This window comes from Loxodonta africana, chromosome 9 (genome assembly GCF_030014295.1).
Source record: "Loxodonta africana isolate mLoxAfr1 chromosome 9, mLoxAfr1.hap2, whole genome shotgun sequence".
Lineage (NCBI taxonomy): Eukaryota > Metazoa > Chordata > Mammalia > Proboscidea > Elephantidae > Loxodonta > Loxodonta africana.
The window spans coordinates 77,540,478-77,566,749 of record NC_087350.1 but is presented as its reverse complement, the minus strand read 5'-3'; the positions used below and the strand labels follow the sequence as shown (position 1 = coordinate 77,566,749).

At 38.7% G+C, this 26,272-nt stretch overlaps 1 protein-coding gene across 2 annotated transcripts in view; it reads left to right on the top strand.

Annotated features, from left to right (window-relative positions):
• Positions 1-26,272, top strand: part of TGFBR1 (transforming growth factor beta receptor 1) — a 63,172-nt gene that overhangs the window by 24,315 nt on the left and 12,585 nt on the right. Inside the window, exons 2-5 of one of the 2 annotated variants that reach the window (XM_064291672.1) lie at positions 10,770-11,015; positions 16,518-16,748; positions 21,241-21,471; positions 25,739-25,906. In XM_064291672.1, coding sequence (XP_064147742.1) covers positions 10,770-11,015; positions 16,518-16,748; positions 21,241-21,471; positions 25,739-25,906 — 876 coding nt within the window. The remainder of the gene's footprint in view (positions 1-10,769; positions 11,016-16,517; positions 16,749-21,240; positions 21,472-25,738; positions 25,907-26,272) is intronic. The other variant, XM_064291673.1, reaches the window with a different exon arrangement.

The following is a 26,272-nucleotide window of genomic DNA, read 5'->3' as shown; positions in this document are numbered from 1 at the left end:
CATTTCCAACTCAGAGCGACCTGTGTACCACAGCATGAAACACCGCCTGGTCTTGCACCATGCTCACAATCGTTGTTATGCTTGAGCCCATTGACACAGCCACTGTGTCAATCCATCTTTTTGAGGGTCTTCCTCTCTGACTGGAACTCTGTATTATGAAGCATGATGTCCTTTTCCAGGCACTGATCCTTCCGGACGACATGTCCAAAGTATGTAAGACACGATCTCGCCATCCTTGCTTCTAAGGAGCATTCTGGTTGTACTTCTTTCAAGATAGATTTGTTCTTTTGGCAGTCCATGGTATATTCAGTATTCTTTGCCAACACCAGAATTCAAAGGTGGCAGTTCTTCAGTCTTCCTTATTCATTGTTCAGTTTTCGTTTACATATGATGCAATTGAAAATACCATGCCTTGGGTCAGGTGCACCTTAGACTTCAAGTTGACATCTTTACTTTTCACATTTTAAAGAGGTCTTTTGCAACACATTTACCCAGCACAATGGGCCTTTTAATTTCCTGACTGCCGCTTCCATGGGTGTTGATTGTGGATCCAAGTAAAATGAAACCCTTGACAACTTCAGTCTTCTCCCCATTTATCATGATGTTGCTTATTGGTCCATTTGTGAGATTTTTGTTTTCTTTATGTTGAGGTGTAATCCATACTGAAGGCTGTGGTCTTGGATCTTCATCAGTAAGTGCTTCAAGTCCTCTTCACTTTCAGCAAGCAAGGTTGTGTCACCTGCATAACGCACGTTGTTAATGAGTCTTCCTCCAATCCTGATGCCCCGTTCTTCTTCTCAAATTATTTGCTCAGCATACAGATTAAATAGGTATAGCGAAAGGATGCAACAAGTTAATGTGACTATTACTTAAATTTACGCACCTACCACTAAGGCCAAGGATGAAAAAACTGAAGATTTTTACCAGCTTCTGAAGTCCGAAATTGATCAAACATGCGATTGGGATGCATTGATAATTACTGGTGATTGGAATGAGAAAGTTCAAACAAAGAAGAAGGACTGGTAGTTGGAATATATGGCCTTGGTGATAGAAACGATGCCAGAGATTGCATGATAGAATTTTGCACGACCAATGACTTCATTGCAAATACATTTTTTTCACCAACATAAACGGTGACTGTACACACGGACCTCACCAGATGGAATACACAGGAATCAAATCAACTGCATCTTGTGGAAAGAAAAGCTCGAATATCATCAGTAAGAACAAGGCCAGGGGCTGACTGCGGAACAGACCATCAGTTGATCGTATGCAAGTTTAGGTTGAAACTGAAGAAAATTTGAACAAGCCCAGGAGAACCAAAGTATGACATTCCATCGCTGCATGCGTTTGTTGAAACATCTCAGTTGGTGTTCCCTCAATTCCTGGAGCCTTGTTCTTAGCCAGTGCCTTCAATGCAGCTTGGACTTCTTCCTTCAGTACCATCAGTTCCTGATCATATGCTACCTTTTGAAATGGTTGAACACCCACCAGTTCTTTTTGGTATAATGACTCTGTGTAGTCCTTCCATCTTCTTTTGATGCTTCCTGATTCATTTAATATTTTCCCCATAGACTCCTTCAATGTTACAATTCAAGGCTTGAATTTTTTCTTCAGTTCTTTCAGCTTGAGAAATGCTGAGTGTGTTCTTCCCCTTTTGGTTTTCTATCTCGAGGTCTTTGCACATGTCGTTATAATACTTTACTTTGTCTTCTCGAGCCACCCTTTGACATCTGTTCAGTTCTTGTACTTCATCATTTCTTCCTTTTGCTGTAGCTGCTTGATGTTCAAGAGCAAGTTTCACAGTCCCTTCTGACATCCATTTTGGTCTTTTTTTCTTTCCTGTCTTTTTAATGACCTCTTGCTTTCTTCATGTATGATGTCCCTGATGTTATTCCACAACTCGTCTGGTCTTTGGTTGTTAGTGTTCAACACTTCATATCTATTCTTGAGATGGTCTCTAAATTCAGGCTGGATTCAGAAAAGGATGTGGATCCAGGGATATCATTGCTGATGTCACACAGATCCTGGCTGAAAGCAGAAAATACCAGAAAGTTGTTTACCTGTGTTTTATTGACTATGCAAAGGCATTCGACTGTGTGGATCATAACAAATTATAGATAACATTGTGAAGAATGGGAATTCCAGAACACTTAATTGTGCTCCTGAGGAACTTGTACGTTGTGTGCTTTGACAAACTCATTTTGACATTATTGCTGCAGAGTAACCCCAAGGGGGTGGGTTGAGAAGAACCACTGAGTGCTTTGGGGAACAAAAGCGAGGGCAGTAGACTGGAGGGTGTTTTGGTGGTCAGGGCTCTACTCTTGTCAAAGAAATACTAAGCATAAAAAGGAAGATAAACTTTGTGGTATGCTTTATACTCCAGAGGTGAAAAAGGGTGAAGAGGCCAGTGGGGCATGGCATTGGGAATGGAGATGTCTTAGGCAGGGTTCTCTAGAGAAGCACAACCAGTAAACCATATAAATATATATAGAGAAAGATTTATATCAAAGAAACGGTTCACACGATTATAGAGGCTGGAACATCCCAAGTCCGTGGATTGGGATAGAGACTTCTCCCGATTCACGTAGCCGCAGGGGCTGGTGAACCCAGGATCAGCAGGTCGGAAAGCAGGGCTCTCACTCACAGGCTGTGAAGATCATCGAATCCCAAGATCAGCAGATAAGCTGACAGCTCAGGTCCCAGGAACCGGAGGTCAGATGAACAGGAGGCAGCTGCAGGATCCAGAGCGAGCACAAAGTCAGATGTCTGCTTATATTCAGATGGAGGCCACACCCTGAAGGAAACTCCCTTTTAGCTGTTTGGTTATTTACAGCAGATCCCAGCCTGGGAGTGATCACATATAAATGCTGAGAATCATGGCCCAGCCAAGTTGACACACAATCTTAACCATCACAGGAGAGAAGAGAGGAAGGTTGATTACTCAGAGGAACTGGAGTGGACAAATAGGTTGGATGGTAAGAGACTGGCATTCGTACCTGGAATAACTTCTAAGTTTTTGCCTTCACCTTTGCCAACATTGGTGTAATCTGCTTTTAATTGTAGCCAAGTTGACTGAATAAAGGGCATTGTGCATGTTAGGTCCTCCACTTGCCTTTTGTGCATATTCGTAGTACTTGGAAATATTCTCACTGTGTAGTAAAGTATAATTGTGCTGTAGCAAGCAGGGAAGGAGAAAGAGAAGAATCATTACCAGAAGAGTCAAGAGTGGTGAAAAGATTGTTTAGTCTTTGGTGAGACAAATTGTACCCTCCTTTTCATCCCTCTTTCTGTCTCAGCAAGGAGGAAACTAGGAGTCTTTCCAGGGGCCTTTTCATCACAGGTATTAGTAAGTGTAATACAAGTATCAGGAAAGGAAGTCTGTGTTAGAAGAATAATGCTGTAGTGTATATGGTTTTGAATATGTTGACTTTGCACTAATAGGTATATGCAGTGTTTCCTGGAGGGAGTTAGAAATACAAGTTTGGAATATAGGTAAAAGGCTAGGACTAGTTTGGAGATAAAGATCTGAGATGTAACAAAGGGCTGAGTGCTGAAATGTTATTCTAGGGAAGTGTAGCTAGTGTCCTGTAAACTAATAAAGGTGTGTCATTGTGTCTCCTATCTTAAAAAATTTATAAAAGAACACTGAATTCAACCAGAAGGACAGTACTGTGAACTTCGGAGGTGTTCCAGTAGAGTTCGGGATTGGAGGAAGATGGGAGATGGAAAGAGAGAGAGGCTAAATAATAAGGGTCGAAAAAGGAAAGGCAGTATTCAAATATATGTTAAGTTTTGTAAACACTCAACTCTGGGCCTGGGAAGATAAGATTTTTGGGACCAATTTTGATAACTTCAGCAGAGTCATAGAAATGTACAAATAATCTTTTCCATATACTATTTGCAAGCTGTCCACCTCCCCATTTTCTAGCCAGATAAATGGGCTTGTAAGTGAACCCCTGGTAGCCCTGGCTTTAGGCAGAAGTAATAAGAGCTTCCATGTGTGACCTCCAAACACACTGAAATGAGGCAATGATGGAAATGTCCTTTATAGTTGTGGCCAAGAGCTAGGATTTCAATTTGGGATTTATCACTCTAATACCATAAGATACTGAATATGATTAGATAAGCGATGATACAATGACCTTAGCCTCATTTTGTCCTGCTGACTTTTTTTTTTAATGTTGTCACTTCCTTTGACAACTAGATGTTTGGGTTTTGACAGTCCTTCATTTCACACCAACATCTTCAAACATTGAAAGTACTGTAATTTATTGTGTAAGATTTGGAAATTTCTTCTGCTAGTAATTGCATTTCTTGGTGTGAGACTTACAGTTTTCTTTGAACCAAGTAGCTTTTCATTTCAGTGCTGAATCATAGTGAAATCTTTGTGAATTCATTTTTTAGTTGACGTAAAATATAAGAAACATTTGTCATTGCAACCATCACCAATATCTGTTTCCAAATTTTTTCACCCCGTTTAAAAGAAAATCAGTGCCCCAAAAGCAGTAATTTCCCCTTTCCATCTCCCACTAGCCCCTGGTAACCAGTAGTAAGTTTTGGTCTCTATACATTTGCCTAACAGAGATTTTTTTTTAAGTGGAGTCATACAGCATATGTCCATTTGTGTCTGACTTATTTCACTCAACATAGTGTTTTCAGGATTCATCCATGTTGTAGCATGTATCAAAACTTCATTCCTCATTATGACTAAGTAATATTCTGTTGTATTTACATACTACATTTTGTTGATTCATTTGAGTTGTTTCTGCCTTTTGGCTATTATGAATAGTGCTGCAGTAAACAAGGGTGTATAAGTATCTGTTTGTATCCCTGCTTTCAAGTCCTTTGGGTATATATCTAGAAATGGAATTGCTGGCTCATATTTTTATGGTAATTCCTAGTTTAACTTTTTGACAACTGCCACAAGAGCTGCACCATTTTATAATCCAACCAGTAATGGAGGAAGGTTCCAATTTCTCCACATCCTTGCGGAAACTTGGTTTCCATTTTTCTGATAATAGCCATTCTGATTTTTATCAGATTGTGGTTTTGAGTTGCATTTGCCATTCCTGTGTGGTGCAAATGGTTAAAGATAACTGAAAAGGTTAGAGATTCTGAAAGGTTGAAGTTTCAGTGCCTCAGAAGAAAGACCTCGAGATGTACTTCTGAAAACTCAGCCCCTGAAAACTGTGGAACATAGTTCTACTCTGACACATGGGGTTGTCATGAGTTGGCATTGACTGGATGGCAACTGGTGTTTTGGCTAATAACTAATGACCTTGAGTGTCTTTTCATGTGCTTATTGACCATTTATATATATCTTCTTTGGTGAAGTGTCTATTCAAATCCTTTGCCCATTTTTTGGTTGGGTTGTCTTTTTGTTGTCCCATGGGTATTTTTGAATCGCTGTTTTAGTTTTTCCCTGAACGATTTTACTGTATCATATATATAAAATTACAATTGTGTATTCAGTCACGAAAAAAAAAATTTTTTTATTATTATTCAGTCAAGACTCTGATTTAGGTGGTGAGAAAGAATTTTAAAAATCCCCTCAAGAAAGAAATCCTTACCTTGTTAAGCTTTTGTGTTTTATGATGTTTATGTTTGTCTTGTGACCTGCTCTTCTCACTGAAAAAGTGGTTAGGAGAAGCTCTTTAGCACTGACTTTTTCAAGTTTTCCATAACATAATAGCCTCTTTGAAAGTTAAAAAAAAGTACGTAATGTGTATTTCATAATGTTACTTAAATCGTATAAGCATGAGTCTAGATATAAAACCCTATGTTTTTGGCAGACTACTACTATAACCCAAATCTGCAAATTAAATAGAAAGAGAATTACAAAAGCCAGTAAAATTCAAATTAATACAATTATTCAGTGTGACACATGATGTTTAGGTTTCACAGAAGGAAAAAAAATAGCCTTTGGTCTGATTCCATATTAAATATGTTTCTGTACTTTTAACTTCAGTGATAGTAAAAGCTGTGAGGGCCACTTCTCATCAGTAACATGGTGCGAGATGGTATTAATGACTTTAAGGCCTTGTTGATAAGTTCACAATAATCAGGCCTCATACCTAACTAAACACTTGCCAGCAAGCATTCCTCATATACCAATTTTAATGAGATGTCAGCTGTCTTGTTCACTCCGGGATGAGGTTAACGTAATGACAGTATCAAAATCTTCGTTAAATGGTTCTCTAAACCAATTATTGCTGAAAGTGAGAATGGAAAAAGGCATTGATTGTTTACAACCACATTTACTGCTACTGAACTTTCACAGATTGTACAACAAAGATCTCCCATTGCCGATGAGCTGATTTTGACTCATAGAAACCCTATAGGACAGAGTAGAACTGTCTCTTAGGGTTTCCAAGGATCGGCTGGTGAATTCGAACTGCTGACCTTTTGGCTAGCAGCTGAAGGCTTAACCACTGTGCCTCCAGGGCTCCACAATGAAGATAGGATCCATATAATGCTTGTAGTGCATGTATGGTTTTGGCTTTTAGGCTATTACTGGTTTTAGAATATGCTATGTCTGTATTGCCATAGGAGCCCCTGGATGATGCAGATGGTTAATGTACTTGGCTGCTAACTGAAAGGTTGGAGATTTGAATCCACCCAGAGGCACCTCAGAAGAAAGGCTTGGCAATCTACTTCTAAAAAATGAGCCACTGAAATCTTAAGGAGCACAGTTCTACTCTGACAGTCATGATTCTGTGAGTCAGAATTGACCTGAAAGCACCAGGTTTACATTGCCATATGCTCTGATGGTTCAACTTCCCTGTTTTTGTTTTTTTTTTTCACCCGTTCAGTTACTTACTATGAAACCTTTGCTTGTACATTCGGCTTAAAGGAGATCTTAACACAACTGAAGGAGCATCAGTAAAAGCCAAGTGACAGTACTTACATAGATGGTGGTTACTTATGGTCCAGAATGTTTATCATTGTTTTTAGATTATCTTCTAAGTGAAAATATTTTTAAAATTCTTGCAAACAACTCTTAGAATCCCCTTCCTCTCCCTTTATGTTTGTGACCTCCTGTTTGGGAAACGTCGCTTTAGCAAATATTTTTCTCATCACTACGTAGAGGTCCAGGATTCAAAAATGGGAAGAACAACGCAAAACAAAACTTGGCCCTTCATAATCTGAGAGACACTTTAACAGTAAACTTCAAATAGATTGATTTGTGCTTATGCTAAATGTATGAACAGAGGGCCATGCAAACATGTCGAAGGGTACTGCCAGTTGTCTTAGGGTAGAGGAAAGGTTTGGAGAGGATTGTGTTTGAATTAGGTCTTCTTAAAGGATGTGAGACAGACAACAGAGGGTGGGTTTAAATGAAGGCAGACCAAGCAGAGAGATGGTATGAAGGACATGATTATGAGAATGGTGAGAAGCTTGTAGCACTACAGTAGCATTTGTAATGTGAGAAGTAAATTGGAACCCAATATTAAAGTCCTAAGTGTTAGGGCTAGTATTTAGCCTTTATTGCATATACTCTAGGGGAGCTGTGAAGGCCTTAGAACTAGGAGAGTATATTCATACAGCATTTTTTATATGTAACAGTTACTACATAGTATTGTAATGCTCTCCTTCACTTGTCATCAGAGTTCATCAAGGACCATGATCATGTGTCATTGATCTTTGAATCCTCAGCTTTTGGTAGAGTAACTGATAAAGGCTTAGAAAACATTTGCTGAATGACTGAGTAATCAAGTACAGAGGAATCAGGAGAGAATGAAGACAATCACCCATTGGTGGTTTTACTCTTGTGTGGTCACAGACCCCATTGTAGTTTTGTGGAAAGCTACAGACCTTCTCCCTGAAAGTGCATATACGTAAAACATTTGTTCTACAGTTCCATGGAATTCATGTACTCCCGAAGCCACTTTTATGGATTCCTGGTTCAGAATTTCTTCTTAGGAAATTCTATGCAGGGAATGCATAATCATCACAAGACCTCACTTTCAACAACTGTCTTTTTAATTGGGTCTTTAAATGTTAGACTATGATCGAGTCTCTTTCTTGTACTTTCCTTGAGTTTTCGTCATGCTTGGGAAGGGTCAAGTCAAGTAGTTGAACTATATATGAAGAGAAAAAAATTTTATAGTGATCAGTGGTAAAACTTTGCTGGTCTATAAAGATAATAGACAGGTGTGCTAACCCTTTATTGGTCTATAAAGATAATAGACAAGCCTGCTAATTAAACCAGCAACCAAGAAGCAGCTATAGTTGGCCCTTGGTATACACAGGGGATCGGTTCCAGGATACCCGATGGATACCACTGCTCAAGTCCGTAATATAAAATGGCGTGGTATTTGCATATAACCTATGTGGTATACTTTAAATCATCTCTATAATACTTAATACAATGTAAATGCTATATAAGTAGTTGTTAATGCTTACACTTAACAATGCTTTCTCAGTCTTTGCAAGCACTTTATCACAAACCATTTTGCTGACCCATTTTGCCGTTGTAGGGCCAGCACTAATAGTTCCACAAATTTCAGCTTCTTTTTGCTTCATTGTGAATGCTGGATTCCTTCTTACCGACCGTACGACCCACTTAGGCAGTTCACATGCCGCTTTTCAAAAGATCTAAGATTTTTATTTTCTCCTTGAGACATAGTACTTTATGTTCCTTCTCAGCCTTTGAGAGATTGCTTTGACCACTTAATTGCTTTTTAGGAGCCATTTTTTCACAGAAACAAAGGGTGCACACAGTACAAGTAGTGAATGAGCAGGGCAAACAATGCTCAAACAACAATCGCTGGAGAGAGACTGAGGATCTGTGAAATGGCAGGAGGCTACAGCAGGGTATGCCTGCACATCACTTCATTCTCATGTTTGGGCCACGGCAAATTCAAATTTTGCTTTTTGGAACTTTTTTTTCCCAAATATTTTTAATCCGTGGTTGGTTGAATCCACGGAATGTGGAACCCACGGATACAGAGTGCGGCCGACTGTACTCAAGGAGAATTTGGGATTTCTGAGTTTGAATTTATTAAGTGAGCCACAGTCCACCCACAGGTTTGATGATTTGCTAGAAGGATGCACAGGACTCAGAAAAGCTGTTTTGCTCATGGTTTACAGTTAAATACAGTGAAGGGTACAGATTTAAAATCAAAGGGAAGAGGTATATAAGGTAAAGTCCAGGAAAAACCAGATGCAGGCTTCCAGGTATCCCCTACCAGTGAAGTTGCATGGACCTGCTTAATAATTCTCACAGCAACAATGTATGACAACATGTGCAGCGTGTTGCCAACCAGGGAAGCTCATCTGGACATTCGTGTCCAAGGTTTTTATTGGGGGTCAGTCATGTAGGCATGTAGTACCTGTACAAATGACCTCAGCTACTTAGACTTTAGTCCCCCCAAGAGCAAAAACAATTACCATCAATCACACTGTAACCATAATCTGTCTGAACAAACTGGTATCAAGTGACCCAAGGTTTCAGGCATACAAAACCCTCTTATCTGGAAGATATTTCAAGGACTCAAAGCTCACCAAGGGTGAAGGTGGGCCTTTCTTGGGAACATGCAGGGTTTAAGCAGCCCAGGCCTGCTGAATTAGGCCTTTCCTTCACAACAAGTAGCTGTTCAGAGAGTTAGCTTTCTTCTGGCCTCTGCCTAGCTGCTCTTTTTCTAGATACGGTGGACCATGCTGGTCTCATCATAGAAGTTTTTGAATGCTGCTATATACCAGACATAGTGCTAGGTGGATTTATGTGGATGATTGGTACAGATCTCTTGCGTCAAGGAGTTTATGATTTCATAGGGAGAGAAAACCAGAAACCACACTGCTTGTGATGTTGGTAAACAGTGTGTGCTTTGCAAATGGTTTAACGTGCTTGTCTGCAGACTGAAAGGTTGGAGATTCATTTTCACAGTAGGAAAAAAATAGCCTTAGATCTGATTGCACATTAAATCTGTTTCTGTATTTTAACTTCAGTAATACTAAAGGCTACCAATACCTGTCCTTAACTATAAACAACTGACCTCATCAGCACCTGGTTGAGGGTGTGCACGTCTGTGTGTATGTGTATGGGAAAGTGTTGGTGATAATTAGGGCAAGATTTACCAAAGAGGAAGGGGGATTGGTTCACTATAAGTAAATTTCCATTACTATACCAAAAACCAAAACCACTGTTGTCGAGTCGATTCCAACTCATAGGCACCCTATAGGACAGAGTAGAACTGCCCCATAGAGTTTCCAAGGAACGCCTGGCGGATTTGAACTGTTGACCCCTTGGTTAGCAGCCATAGCACGTAACCACTACGCCACCAGGGTCTCCTCATTGCTATAAATCCATCCAAATGACATTTCCTAAGTACAGTGAGTTTGCAGTAGTGTTTTCACACTGTTATTCTTCGAAGGGGGAGTGTGGGAATACATAGTTTGGGCTGATAAGAACAAGTACGACCATTAAAAATTTAAATGCACTTCGTCTAAAATGGGAGGGCAAATCCTTTCCTTGCCTTGGTGATTACGCATGTAACAGACACAAAATTTTTTATATTTGGAAACAAAAAAATTTTAGAAAAAAGTCTGGCACCAAACTTTGTCATATTTCTTTGGGCTCCTATGTGCAGTTTTCAACAGAATTTAGAATTTCTAAGATGAATGAAGAGTTTTGTGCTTGGAGCAGTACATAGGAATTGTGATTCTAATAGAATTAAGAATGTATTATTGTAATGAATATTGGATAATTTCGAACTCTTAACCTTGAAATCTTTTTCTAACAGAATCTTGTTCTCATCTTCTAGCATTACAGTGTTTCTGCCACCTCTGTACGAAAGACAATTTTACATGTGTGACAGATGGCCTCTGCTTTGTCTCTGTCACAGAGACCACAGACAAAGTTATACACAACAGCATGTGTATAGCGGAAAACGACTTAATTCCTCGAGACAGGCCATTTGTATGTGCGCCCTCTTCAAGAACTGGGTCTGCAACTACAACATATTGCTGCAAGCAGGATCATTGCAATAAAATAGAACTCCCAACTCCTGGTAAGTGGTAAGAGTTTTTTCGTGATACTATAGAAAAACTCTGAGACTTGGACTATAATTTCAGGACTAGAAGAGATCTTAAAAATCATCTAGCCCGTTCTGTTCGGTTTAGAGGCAAGAAGCGGCTTGTCCATAGTTGCAGAGTTATGAGAGTGACAAGATACTGACTCTTGGGTGTATATTGTTTGAGAGGGTGGTTCCAGAATAGACTTTCTCTGAGGTCTGCTGTACCTAAAAAAGTCACCCTCTTAAAAGAGAATTATGACAAAGCCCAACAGCAGTATGTCCTCAGAGTGCCCTCACTTTGTCCTCAAAGTAAATTTTCTTCTTCATGGACCTTTTGAAACAATCAACAGCTTTTAATTGGTGGAGATTAAGAACAACACTAAATAGTTCAAATGACTTCATTTTGTAAATTCACCTTGCTTTATGACCTGTATGTGTAAATTATTGTACATGATTTTTAGATTTTTGGTCCTTTACACGTAGTTTAGGAGCCCTAGTGGTGTAGTCAAGAGCTCGGCTGCTAACTGAAAGGTTGGCAGTTCGAACCCACCAGCCCCATCACTGGAGAAAGTTGTGGTAGTCTGCTTCCATGAAGATTACAGTCTTGGAAACCCCATGAGGCAGATCTACCCTGTTCTATAGGGTTGCTTTGAGTCAGAATTGACTCTACAGCCATGGCTTTTAACAGGTACCCATAGTTTACTTTAAAATGTCCCGGCAGAACCAGGAATTTGAAGACTTCAAAAACTCAGGATTAGATTAATTTTAAGGTTCTGATTTAAGATGTCATTCTGAGCCTATGTGTTGAACTCTTCTACCATTTCCCACAACCCCCCCCCACCCAGTTCTTAATGTAATAATCAAGGGAATATGAAATGGGGAATACTTATATTAATCCTAGGAGAATAAGTGGAAGAATGCTAGCCACATGCCAGTGCTTTTGAGGAACTTCTGTAGTCTGTACTATAGAAGACACCATGTGAGAAGTGAAAAGACCTTGCAAAATCCTAACAATACCTTAAGCTGAGAGGCTATGGGAGAGGTTAGACCATAGGGATAAACTCTTGATTTTCCTTTAGAAAGCACCTGGTTTCACTCCTCAGAGGGGCAGATCACAGTGTTCACTTTCCACACAGAGTTGGGCCAGGTATCATGCTAATTAAAAGAGGAAACACTGTTGTAGTTCAGAGGAAGATGGCCAGTCTTGCCACTTACAGAAGGGAGGTAGTCCTCACCCAGTTCAAGTGATAACAATGTAGTAAAGCTAAATCTTCAGCATGATGAGTAAGCTCCTTGTGGCCAGGCTCTCTCAGGCCATAATTTCTTCCTTACTTTTATGTAGGCATCTACAATTCTTATATGGCCAAGAAAGTGATAATTCCAGAATTTCCCATTTCCATCTTTTGGATTTGAAAGATCTGAATGGAAATTCACAAAGCCTTTTGAAGAACACCTCATTTCTCGTGCTAAACAAACACCTCATTCTCAGCTCCAAGATAAGCGAACAGCAAAAGAAGGAAAAAAAAACCAAATGAAAAGATTCAGTGGTTCAGAAAAAGTGGATCAACTGGATAAATCTGAGTAGATGCCATCTCATGAAATACACTTTTACTATACGACAGGGAAAAGCTTTCAGATGGTCCAAGGCCTGTTTTCAGTAGTTCGCTGTGAAATGAGAACATCCCACAGTTGTTAAAGATCGCTTTCAGATGAAAAATCCAACTGATGAATATTCTAAAAAAATGTAATATTGATAGTGAACAGCAGACTAGACACTAATTTCACAGTCAGACTTGAGACAAGCTTGAGGAATTGCTTGGCAATTCAGAGAAAAAGACAGCAAATTGAGAGAGATAAAGGACAGAGCAAGGTGATTCAATATGCTCATTATGAGAATTCGAGAAAATTCGTAAGAGCTGACAGAAGAGAGAAGAAAGGCAAAATTAACAAACAAGACAACATAATATATATTCTGAAGAAATTCATCCATTTCAAGAATACAGAAGAAAAGTCTTTTACATATTTAAGCCCAAGAAAATAGTAGTTATCTATAGAAACTAAAAAGAAGTTCAGATTTTCTGCCTTGTTAAATGCCAGAAGACATGAAACATCTATTGTCACCCAAAATTCTTCGAGTAAGCCATGCTATTTTTCGTATATAAAGTCAGTGGACATATTTTTAGACATTAACTATTCGGTATACATGGACCTATGTACTCTTTCTGAAAGAAAGTACTAGAAATAGAATTTTATATAATAAGAAATCAATCCAGATAAAGAGCTTAAGAGTGGGAAGGATATGACATGAAAGAAATGGTGGTGAGCAGTGAACTAGCAAGGCTCAGGATGAATGCCAAAATAATTATAATTAATGTGTTTCTGAAACAATGCAAAATTTTAATTATTTAAAGAGATTATTTAGGTCTGTTCTGGTTAAATAAAAGAGACTTACATAAGTGGAAAAACATACCATGTTCATGGATAGGAAGACTTAACATTGTGAAAATGTCAGTCTACCCAAAGCGATCTACACATACAATACAATCCTGATCCAAACTCCAACATTTTTCAGTGAGACGGAGAAACAAATCACCAACTTCGTATGGAAATGGAAGAGGCCCCCAGATAAGTAAAGCATTACTGAAGAAGAACAAAGTGGGAGGCCTCACACTACCTGATTTTAGAACTTATTTTACCACCACAGTAGTCAAAACAGCCTGGTACTGGTATGACAACAGATGTAGACCTATAGGACCAATGGAACAGAATTGAGAATCCACACGTAAATTCATCTGCCTCTGAGCAGCTGGTATTTGACAAAGGCCCAAAGTCCATTAAATGAGGAAAAGATAGTCTCTTTAACAAATGGTGCTGCCATAACTGGACATCCATCTGCAAAAAAAAAAACAAAACAAGACCCATACCTCACACCATGTACAAGAACTAACTCAGAATGGATTGAAGAGCTAAATATAAAATCTAAAACAATAAAGATCATGGAAGAAAAAATAGGGACAATGCTAGGAGCCCTAATACATGGCATAAACCGAAAACAAAACATAACTAACAATGTGCAAACACCAGAAGAGAAACTTGATAACTGGGAACTCCTAAAAATCAAACACGCTTATCCAAAGACTTCACCAAAAGAGTAAAAAGACAGCCTACAGACCAGGAAAAAATTTTTGGCTACAACATATTCAATAAGGGTCTAATCTCTGAAATCTACAAGATACTGCAATACCACAACAACAGAAAGACCAATAACTCAATTAAAAAATGGGCAAAGGATATGAATAGGCACTTGACCAAAGAAGACGTTCAGGCGGCTAACAGATACATGAGGAAATGCTCACGAACATTAGCCATTAGAGAAATGCAAATCAAAACTATAATGAGACGCCATCTCACTGCAACAAAGCTACCATTAATCCAAAAAACACAAAATACTAAATGTTGGAGAGGTTGTAGAGAGACTGTAACACTTATGCACTGCTGATGGGAATGTAAAATGGTGCATACAACCACTTTGGAAATTGATTTGGCACTTCCTTAAAAAACTAGAAGTACCGTAAACCCAAACCCATATGGAATATGTCCTGCAGAAATAAGAGCCGTCACATGGAATAGATATATGCCCACCCATGTTCATTGCAGCACTGTTCACAATAGCAAAAAGGTGGAAATAACCTAGGTGCCCATCAACAGACGAATAAACAAATTATGGTACATACACACAATGAAATACTACACGATGGTAAAGAACAATGATGAATCTGGAAGGCATTATGCTGAGTGAAATTAGCCAGTTGTAAAACGACAAGTATTGTATGAGACCATTATTATAAGAACTCAAGAAAAGGCTTAAATACAGAAGAAAGCATTCTTTGATGATTACAAGGGTGGGGAGGGAGGGAGAGGGGTATTCACTAGATAGTAGACAAAAATTATCTTAGGTGAAGGAAAGAACAACACACAATACAGGGGAAGTGAGCTCAACTGGACTAAACCAAAAGCTAAGAAGTTTCCCAAATATAACCCAAACAGTTTGAGGGACAGAGCAGCAGGGGCAGGGGTCTGAAGACCATGGTTTAGGGGGACATCTAGTTCAGCTGGCTAACAAAGTTTATTAAGAAAATGTTGTGCATCCCACTTCGGTGAGCAGTGTCTGGGGTCTTAAAAGCTTGTGAGCGGCCATCTAAGATGCATCAATTGGTCCCAGCCCATTTGGAGCAAAGGAAAATGAAGAACAGCAAAGACACAAAGAAAGGGCCACATAAACCAGAGACTCTCATCGACCTGAGACCAGAAGAAATAGATGGTGCCCGACTGCCACCACAGGGAACACAGTAGAGAGTCCCTGACATAGCAGAACTCAAATTCTAGTAAAAAGACCAGACTTAATGGTCTGACTGAGACTGGAGGAACCTCCAGAGCCATGGCCCCTGGACACTCTGTTAACCCAGAACTAAAACCGTTCCCGAAATCCACTCTTCAGATAAAGATTAAACTGGACTATAAAACATAAAATAATACTTGTGAAAAGTGTGCTTCATAGTTCAAGCAGATACATGAGACCAAATGGGTGGCATCTGTCCTGGTGGCAGGATGAGAAGGCAGGAAGGGACAGGAGCTGGTTGGAGGGACACGGGAAACTCAGGGTGGGAAGGGGGAGTGTACAATACATTATAGGGATTGCAACTAGTGTCACATAACAATATGTATATAAATTTTTGTGTAAGAAACTAACTTGAGCTGTAAACTTTTACCTAAAGCTCAAGTTAAAAAAAAAAAAAGCAAGAGAATGAAGTATAGTTTGAGCAGAAAACTGGACAACAAAGTGGGGTGGCAGAAGATGCCCCCCGGAATTCAACCATAAAGAAAAGAAAGGGGAAAAAAAAGATTTATAAGAAAATAGAAGAAAAAGTTGGTTAAATAGACTAGAAATACGTACATGCAAACACTAATAAAAAAAAAAAAGATTAAAAAAAAAAGTGGTAGAGATATATACTGTGTTTTTGGATGGTGAGGCTGTAGGTAGTTTTTGTTTTTACTTTTTGCTCACTTCTGAGTGTGTGTGTGTGTGTGTGTATGTCTACATATTTCCTGTTTGGAGCATGTACTAACCTTGGGATAGCAGGACAAGCCAAAAGTTCTGTTATTAAAAAAGAAGGCTTTTAAGGGGTTTTTAAGGGGAGTTTCTATTATTGCTTACTTTATTAGTGACCCGAGGGTGATAAGTAGGGAGGTCCTAGAATGACTGCAGCAGCTGGATTTAGATGATGGCTGAAGAATACAGAAAGAGTAAACAGGTAGTGTCAGAGTTGGTGAGAAGAAAAAGAAGGCCAATGAGAGAAGACTGAAGGAATCTGGCTTCAAGCTCTGTGAGCTTCTGTATGACTAAGTGGTGGGAGTCAATACTGCAGGAAATGTGGAGGATCAAGAAAATGTAGATGCCACCTGTTTATGCTTATTTTACTTTTGCCCCGTTTTCAGTAAAGCCGACATCCGGCCTTGGTCCCGTTGAACTGGCAGCTGTCATCGCTGGACCAGTGTGCTTCGTCTGCATCTCGCTCATGTTGATGGTCTATATCTGCCATAACCGCACTGTCATTCACCATCGAGTGCCCAACGAAGAGGATCCTTCATTAGATCGCCCTTTTATTTCAGAGGGTACCACATTGAAAGATTTAATTTATGATATGACAACATCAGGTTCTGGATCAGGTAATGTAATGTTTTTCCTTTTTTCTAAGAAAAAAAATAACTGGTTTTTGCCTCATTGGAGCCCCAGGGGGTGTAAATGGCAGTGCCGGGCTATTAACTGAAAGGTTGGTGGTTCAAACGCACCCAGAGACACCTCAGAAGAAAGGCCTGGCGATTTGCTTGCGAAAGATCACAGCCATGAAAACCCTATGGGGTGCGGTTCTACTCTGTAGCACATGGGGTCACCATGAGTCAGAATTGACTCAACGGCACTGGTTTGGTTTTTTTTTTGCGGGGCGGGGGAGTGGTTATTTCTTTTATTAGTTGGCATGGTTTGTTAAAACTTGGAGTAGTGTGACCTGTATTCCAGGTATGAGCCTAATAAAGGCCTTTAAGCTTGGTCTGTATCTAAATGTGGCTAGTTTAGTGTAGATAGATTGGAACTTACTTTTATTGTTGAAACAAGTCAGTAAGTCAGCTTCATGTTTGTATAAATTTCAAAAGCGTTCTCACCTATATAATCTCATTTGCCTCTTCGGACAATGCGAGATAGAAAGGATAGGGACAGTTACAATCAAGTAGGTGAGACTGAGGCTCAAAGCTGTTAAATGATCTGTCTGAGATGTAGCTGCCCCTTCTACTCAGGATTGTTTAGCAGCATTATTTTTGTATTTAAAAGTAGGCATGACAGAAAATGTGTTTGGAATTGTCAAGGTTATTTGCTTTTTTAACATTGTACAAAATTGCTGTTTTCAGCTCAGGCTTTTTTTTTTTTTTTTTAATCTAATGAATTCTTAGTCATTTTTTTTGCTTAAGAAAGTAACCTAACCACCTTGTTATTTAACCACCTTGTTATTTAAAATAGCTTTGTGGACGCATAGCCTCTATGATATTTTCTTTTCTCAGTTGTGTTTGTTGATTTTTGTGGGATCGTAAATAGATGGGCTAAATGTCAAAATCATCCGAAGTGAATTTTGGCAAAGCAGTGGTTTGTATTTAAGCCAAACGGTAATTAACTTTTATTTTTTCTTGCATGTTGTTTGGAAGGATACCAGGAGAGGAACACTTCTATCTCCTAGAATATTGGAATTTGATACTGGTTTGGAGTCAGAGATCTAGATTCTAATCCAAGCTTTGTCATTGGTTTGCTCTATGACCTTGGTTAAACCATGTTTCCTCTTCAGGCTTTTGTTTCTTCTTCAGTAAAATGAAACAGACATTGTTGGTAATAATACCGGAAGGTTTATTGACTCTTAAATAATATATGCTATCCTTTGAAAGGAAACCTTGGTGGAGTAGTGGTTAAGTGCTATGGCTGCTAACCAAAGGGTTCTGCAGTTCAAATCCACCAGGTGCTCCTTGGAAACTCTGTGGGGCAGTTCTACTCTGTCCTTTAGGGTCGCTATGAGTTGGAATCGACTCAGTGGCACTGGGTTTGGATTTTCAGTTATCCTTTGAAAAGTATAAATCAGCTTCAAATAAAGGCTAAATTCATGAGTAAAATGAAGATTTGAAAATATATATAATGAAAACTCCACTCATTTTATAATCAGGTAACATTAAAGGATCTGGCTTATTCTGGACCAAAATGATGATAACCAAGTACAAAAGTCACAGAGTTAAGGTGGCTGCAGATCATTTGGAATGAATCCCTTAGACCAGTTCTCTTGTTGCCAAATTTACACCCGGGGAAATTAAAAGCAGCTCATGCCACTTAGCACAGTGGCATTTGTCGAGCCTCAAGGGGAACAAATCCATCTTAATGATTAAAGAAACTGCTGTGTAATGGCAGTTGATTTCTGAATAAGAATACAGTTGTTTACCGTTTAAGATATAAACATGAAATACAGAAGTGGAATTCATTATTTTTCTACTGTATATGTATTTCTAGATCCATCAGGGACCTGTTGTCTGTTGTCTATTATCTGACAACTTCTCTCCCTCCTTTTAAGCCTTACCCCTCAAAAACCACTACCCTGTTTGCTAGCTTTGTGGCTTTGGGCAGTTAGCTGATGTCTCAAGCCTGATTGACTTCATCTTTAAAATGAAAGTGATGAACCCGCCCTATATGTGTCATTGAAATGTGAGGTTCAGGTGAGATAAGATGTTTATGTGAAAGCACTTGGTAAAGTTTTGTCCAAATGGCAGGTGTTACTCTTAGTGAAAAGCTATTTGGAAGAAAAACCTGAGACATACAGTTATCAATTTACTTCATTGTTCAGAAAGCTTAGTGTAAAGTCCTCCTTTAAACTGTCAGAGTTCATTGTGTACTAAATGTCCCCCGAACTTACCCACGCAGAAGTCTGTTGAGTGGTAATAAAAAATGCCATCTGTTTCCCTTCTAGTCATTAGAAAGCCTTAATGCCACCTTGTGCATGGGACTGGTGCCAGTGAATAAGTAAAATATCTATTCTTAATACCCTTTTTAGTCCTTTCATTCATTGAGGAGATGGTAAAACAAAACATTTTATGTTAGGAATTCGCATGTTTATTATCGTGTACCGTGGCTATAATTGAGGAAAGGCCCTACCTACTTCTGTCTCTCAGAGGCTGTACTTTTAACTTGGAAACTTCAAGCTAGGCAGTGGAGAGCCTGATTCTGGCAGCACTAACCTCAAAGCTAACCTATTCCTTGACGTGTTAATTTGAATCACCGCCTGTGCATGTGTCCAAGTTTCAGCTGTAATTAGACTGAAAAGCATGTCTATGAGTGTGCCCTTGTGTGCCAGTTTTTAAAAGTCTCTTAGACCGTTGTTTATGTCTTATGAATGTTTATGATCTCTTGTAATACATGCATGTTGTTCAGGAATTATTTCTGTTGTTCACTGCATATGAAGCTGCTCATACCCTGGTCCCCTACTGAAGTTTTCTCTCAAGCAGTTCTGAAGGGACAGAAGAGAAGAGCAGAGATTATAGAGGGCTGTTTTTGTCTTTAGAAGAAAATTACTGCTTTTTGAAATGCTCACGTATTTATGTGGGTTATGCTAACCAAATACAGATAATGTGAATCTAGATTTGTTTTTAATTTTCTACATCTAGAATTCAGTGGTGTTGGAGAAGACAAAACTTTCTTTATCCTGTCAGACTTTCTTGACTATGCCATTTGCACAACTCTTGAATGAGTCACACATTTTTCAGACTTCCCATTTGCGATTCCCCTTTTTCCTTTATTTGCCTTTGTTACTTCCAGTTTAGTCTTCTGAAGTTTAACTCCTAAGTTTAGTTGTACTTAAATGTACACTTAGGTATGGCCCTGTGTAAGGCTTTTAAGAAAATTTAGTAGATTAGCATTTACACTAAACAGCATAATTAGGAATTAATTATTCATAGGACAAAGGAGTTCTGTGATTTAAATAAGGATTTCACACAGCAATTTTAGCTAGCAGTCTCTTTATAAAAACAAGCGTTCGTAATTAGACTGTTAACTACCTTGGAGGAGGTAGGGAGGGTCATGTGCATTGCTATTTTATTTGTTAGTGTCAGTATAATTTAAGATGACAGTCCCTGAGTGGATAGAAACCCGTTGCTGTCGAGTCAATTCCAACTCATAGCGAACCTAAAGGGAACAGAGTAGAACTGTCCCACAGGGTTTCCAAGCTGCAGCTGGCGAATTCTAACTGCCCACCTTTTGGGTAGCAGCTATAGCTCTTAACCACTGCCATAGGCCATATGATTTTAAGTGAATTAAAGTAGTCCCTAATAAAGTATCACTTAAATATTCTAAGTAGTTAGGAAATGCTTTTCTGTAAATGAAATAAGTGTTGGCAGTATTTAAAAATATGTATTTTAGAGTAAGGCAAGTTCAGTTAATGAAAAAAGGCAAATACACCATTACCAAAGGCAAGTTATTTGACATTGTTCCTTAAGATACTGGTGTTGCTTAGGTAGCCGGTTTCTAACAAGTAAATTGCTTGCCTTGAAATGATTTTTGTAGTATTTTTTACTGATTTCTTAAGTTAGACCAGGACTTCTGATTCTTTTATTTTTTTCCTCCCATTCAAAGCCCTTTCCCAGAAAGCTTTAGTAGTTCCTCTTTCACTTACGGTTCTCATTGGCCATCTTGAGCTTAGCATTCTGGACTTTTCATGTTCTGGTGAATACACTTTGCCACACACTTTCTCTCTCTGCTAATACAAGCTGGGCCGCTGAACATGTGTCGTTAATTTCCTTCTTCCTTTGCCCGCAACTTTCTCCTATCTAAACACTTTATCTTCTCCTCTGCTCTTTTGGTCCTGTCCCTTCTGTAAAGGACAGTTTACATTCCACTTTATCAAGCCTACTTGGACCCCCTAGGCAGGACTTTCTGGATTCTTTTATTTTGTTTATTAGCTTAGTTTCATTTTATCATTAATTATTTTGGTGCAAATGTAGTTTATATCTCCTCAGTTAAAAAATTCCTTAGAAGTAGAGCTTAGAAAGTTATACCTTTCTGGATCACTCTTTAGTGCCTATCGATGGTGTTAGGAGCACAATATCGTTGATTATATTGAATACGGTTTTTCTTTATCTTTAGGTTTACCATTGCTTGTTCAGAGAACAATCGCAAGAACTATTGTATTACAAGAAAGCATTGGCAAAGGTCGATTTGGAGAAGTTTGGCGAGGAAAGTGGCGGGGAGAAGAAGTCGCTGTTAAAATATTTTCCTCTAGAGAAGAACGCTCATGGTTTCGCGAGGCAGAGATTTATCAAACTGTAATGTTACGTCATGAAAACATCCTGGGATTTATAGCAGCAGACAATAAAGGTCGGTGTTACGAATTGAATTATGTCCCGCAAAAGCTATTCCCGGTATTGTGTGATTGTCCAGCATTTTGTCATCTGATGTGATTTTCCTGTGTGTTGTAAATCTTACCTCTGTGATGTTAATGAGGCAAGACTCCATGTATCTTGAGTCAGTCTCTTTTGAGATATAAAGAAAGCAAGCAGAGAGTCAGGGGGCCTCATACCACCAAGAAAATAGTGCCAGGAGCAGAGCCCGTCCTTTGGACCCAGGGTTCCTGCGCTGAGAAGCTCTTAGACCAGGGGAAGATTGATGACAGAGACCTTCCGCCAGAGTCGACAGAGAGTAAGCCTTCCTCTGGAGCTGGCACCCTGAGTTTGGTCTTGTAGCCTCCTAAACTGTGAGAGAATAGATTTCTTTGTTAAAGCCATCCACTCGTGGGTGTTTCTGTTACAGTGGCACTAGATAACTAAGACGATTGGTAACCTTCATCTTTTCCTTATATTGGGTATAACAAAATCTGCTTAAGCCTATATGTGGATATGGCTACTAAACATTGTCAGTTTTGGTGAGAAATAGATGTTTGTCATATAGATTAAACTCATTAATCAAACAGAATGTATTAGAAACCTTTAAAAACAGGAACTTCCTAAATCTGAATTTTTTAAATAAAATGTAAATAACTGGGGGGAAAAAAAAAAACTGCCTGTTTTTATTTTAGTTCAAGGCAGCTATTGAGTATAGTCATAATATAGAAAAAATTTATAAGCTCTCGTTGCTCAAAATTTTGAGGTAGTTTTAGGGCTCAAATGTCTGTTTCCTTTTAACTCTTACTGACCAGTAGGGCTTTTCAGTGTATTCTGTGTTCTGAGTTGTCAGGGGTAAATGGATCAATCTTTTATGTAAACTCAGGTAGGTAGGTAGGAAAAATGGTTTATTCAAAACACCTTTACCTTTAGTAACCATGTGTTACGTGGATACCTTCTTGCTTGTAGCAAAGGTGGCTGAGGTCCAGGGTCAGATCAGATGCTGAAGGAAACTGTGTTAGTGGAGAGTCAGTGAGTGGTGACTTCAGACTTCATCTACTTACTATGCTTCATCTACTTTCTTGGCTTCAGTTAATCCCTTCATGCCCACAACTTCTGCTTCAACAGTGTCAGTCACCGACATGTGCCTGATCTGCAGCCTTCACCCCTGCCCCAAATGCCTAATGACCCACAAGACACCTCAGTTGGATATTGTGTTACATTACTTCAGATCTACATTCAGAACTCAACTTTCATCATTCCCACCTGAATTGTGTTTCCCAGCTTTCCTGTTTCTTTAAAAGTGCTGTGATCTTTTACTTGTCTAGAAATGTAGTCATCATCTTTTCCCCTTTCTCCCCTCCCATTCATTTCTTCAATAATATTTTTTCAAAATACTAACAATGTTTATCTCTAGTTGGTGATTATGGATGATTTTTGTGGCTTTTTTTTGATGCTTCTCTGTTATTTTCAAATTTATTTACAGCAAGTATGTGTTACTTATTTAAACATTTATTTATTTAAAAAAGATTCAAATGTAGAGAATAGTATGATGAGCTCCTATCACCCAGTTTCAGCAGTTATCAGCTCACTGTTGATTGTATTTGATCTTTATCTCCATCTACTTTTAACCCCCAACTGAATTATTTTGAAGCTAATCCCAGATAACGTATCATTTCATTCATGAATATTTTTAATTTGTGTCTCTGAATGGTGAAGAATCTTTTTTGTGAAACATAATCACACTATCATTTCCAGTTTTTTAGATGTCATCAAATATCTAACTTAGATTCATATTTCTTTAAATGTCTCTTTCTTTTTTTTTAACAATTGGTTGTTCAAATTAGGATCTTAAGTCCACACATTGCATTTGGTTGATAGTTCTCTTAAGTCTTTTTAATCTCTAGGTTCCCCCTTTCATCTTTTTTTCCATCTTAATGGTTTATTTGTTGAAGAAACTACATTGTTTGTCCTTGTAGAGGTTACCATATTCTGGATTTTGCTGACTGAATTTTCATAGTATCTCTTAACTTGCGCATCAGTATTTTCTGAAAACTGGTAGTTCGATATAGAGGCGGGATCTGTTTCAGGCTTTATTGGTTTCCCCAAAATACGTAATAGGTATGTTGTATGCTTCCTATTACATCACATCGTGAAGCATATAATGTTTTACCATTTTTTTTGTGTGATACTAGGGCCAATGATGAATGTAACTGATGTAGACAGTGATTATCATTGGCCACTAAAAATTCAGTGTTACTTAATTAAATAACAAAACAAACAAAAGCAGTGATCACAGTCTAACCAAATCCTTAGTTCTCATTTTCTTTTCCATTTGACACCATTTCGCTTCTCCCTACTTTTCTTTATTAAATAATATGACCCTTGGCTTTTCTTTGTTTATTCTTATTTCTTTTTGTTGTTGTTTAGAATATACAAAGAAAAACATACACCAATCCACCAATTACTACATGTACAATTTAGTGACATTGCTTGGATATTTATTCTTATTTCTTCATAGTTATCTTTGTTTCCTTGAACTCTTACTCTTTTTACTGATTTGTATGCGGGTGCTAATTCTACAAATAGTAATTACTCCTTTAAGTAACTTACCCTGGTTACTTTCAAATCTGTATTTCGAGGCTTAAACCTCACCCAGGCTGTTTTAAGAGCACATCCCAAGTTGCAAACATACACCATTGGCACAAAGACCTGGTGCTGCTGTAACCTGAACTTTCCCTTCCCCTTCATGCAAGCAGCAGTCTAGCTGGTGCTGTCATCTGGTGGTCACCATGGGAACTAGCTGACCCTGCTGGCACTTCCCCAGCTCCTCTTTTCTTCTTTCACAGGGGTTAATGAAACTTTGCTCAGAACCCAGTCCTTCCACTCTATTTCCCCTTTCCTTTGTTTTCATTCATCATGATTTAGTTCATTCTCCCTCAGGCAATCCTTTACATGTGCACAGCCTCTTAAGTATCTTCTTCCTTCTGCCTGTCTTGTCAGTTACCTCAAGAAAATATCCCTTTCTTCTGTCTGCCTCTGTTCCTGTTTTTTTCTTGTGTTTGTGAGCCTTTCAAAATTGCATCAGGGTTAATAAGCATGCAAATAACTCTGCTGAGGCACTTGTATCAAGGAAAAGAAAAGGTACAAGTTGGACAGAATCAGTTTTTAGAGTTTATGAAGAACAAGTTTATAAAGAACCATATCATGAATCTAAATCCTTTTGAAAGGATCCAGATATTTCCTTTGAGTCTTCTAAAAAGGTCTCATCTCCTTCCTTAATCTATTCCAATCAGAATTGCTTTTCTTCAAGTAACCGCCTTCAAAATATAAGTCATTTTATATCAATTTGGGTTTTGTTTGTTTTGCCATTGACTGGAAAGGAAACAGCACATACTAAGTTTTTGTGTGCTAGGCGCTGCACTAAATCGATTTAAAGATCTACTGTTTTTTAGGTTTAATAAGATTTTATGGACCAGCCTAGGAGCCTGGCCAGAACCTTTACCATTTTTCCTATGGGAAAACACATTTCAAATTCATATATCAGCTTACAAATGAGCTTCCAGAATCTACATTTAGAATTACCTTGTCTAAAATTTGGTTCAATCCCCATTCCTTTTGCTCCCTTCTGACATTTCAGTTCCCGTCTCAGCTTCCCTGTGTGTCAGCAGTACTGCTATTTTTGAAGTTTTTTAAATCTGGAAACGTTAGAATCATAGTCATCTTATCTGGCACCTTATCTATCCATTGTCTGTCCCTGAAGCTCACCATTTCTTCACTTAAATATGCTTTCAGTTTTGTCCCATGATATTCCATTCCCACGTGACCACAGTAGGCTCTAGATAAGTTCCATTTCCCATCCTTTCTCCCTCTTTTCTTTGTTTCTTCTCTTCTAAAAACAATCCTTGAGCACCAACCTAAGCCAGGCATTTTTCTAGGCACTGAAGGGTCCCGGCTCTGCTACTGTGTTGGCTCGAGAAAGTAGCCATGTTTGAACTATAATTTCTTACCTGTAGAATGGGGTTAATAATCCATGACTCATCTCAAGAATAGGAGGCTTATGGTGAGGGTCTAAAGGATGTGTATGTAAAAGTATTTTGAAAAGTATAAGACCAACTGAAAATATGAAGGAAATACATACACACATAAGGTGCCAAAGTATTGCAGTGGCATGATTCAGGATCGATAATAAAAAGTGAACCTTTGAATAAATCAATCATAAATGTTCTGCAGTCCAGCTGAAACATTCTTACTCTGTTTTGCAGACAATGGCACATGGACCCAGCTCTGGTTGGTCTCAGATTATCATGAGCATGGATCTCTTTTTGATTACTTGAATAGGTACACAGTTACCGTGGAAGGAATGATAAAACTCGCTCTGTCCACAGCAAGTGGGCTTGCGCATCTTCACATGGAGATTGTTGGTACCCAAGGTAATTCTTCAGGCAGTTCTATTATTTAAGCATTAAATTCTCAGGAATATAATGTCTTACTAAGAAAATGTTTTTGAGACATACCATTCTTGTAGCAAGGGAAAGAAAAAGAAGTAGTTCTTGAAGCTTCTGCTCAATGTGATACAGGTAGCATCCACTCAGATGCCGTGGACCAAAGTAAGTCATGTGGCCCTGCTTAATGTTATTACCAAAAGCAAACCTGTTTACTCATAGCGACCCTATAGGACAAAGTAGAACTGCCCCATAGGGTTTCCAAGGAGCAGCTGTAGGAGTTTTCAGGGTGACAAGATGGGGGAGATATTCTAAGTAGAGGGTAAAGGTGTACAATTGCAAAGACATAAAGGA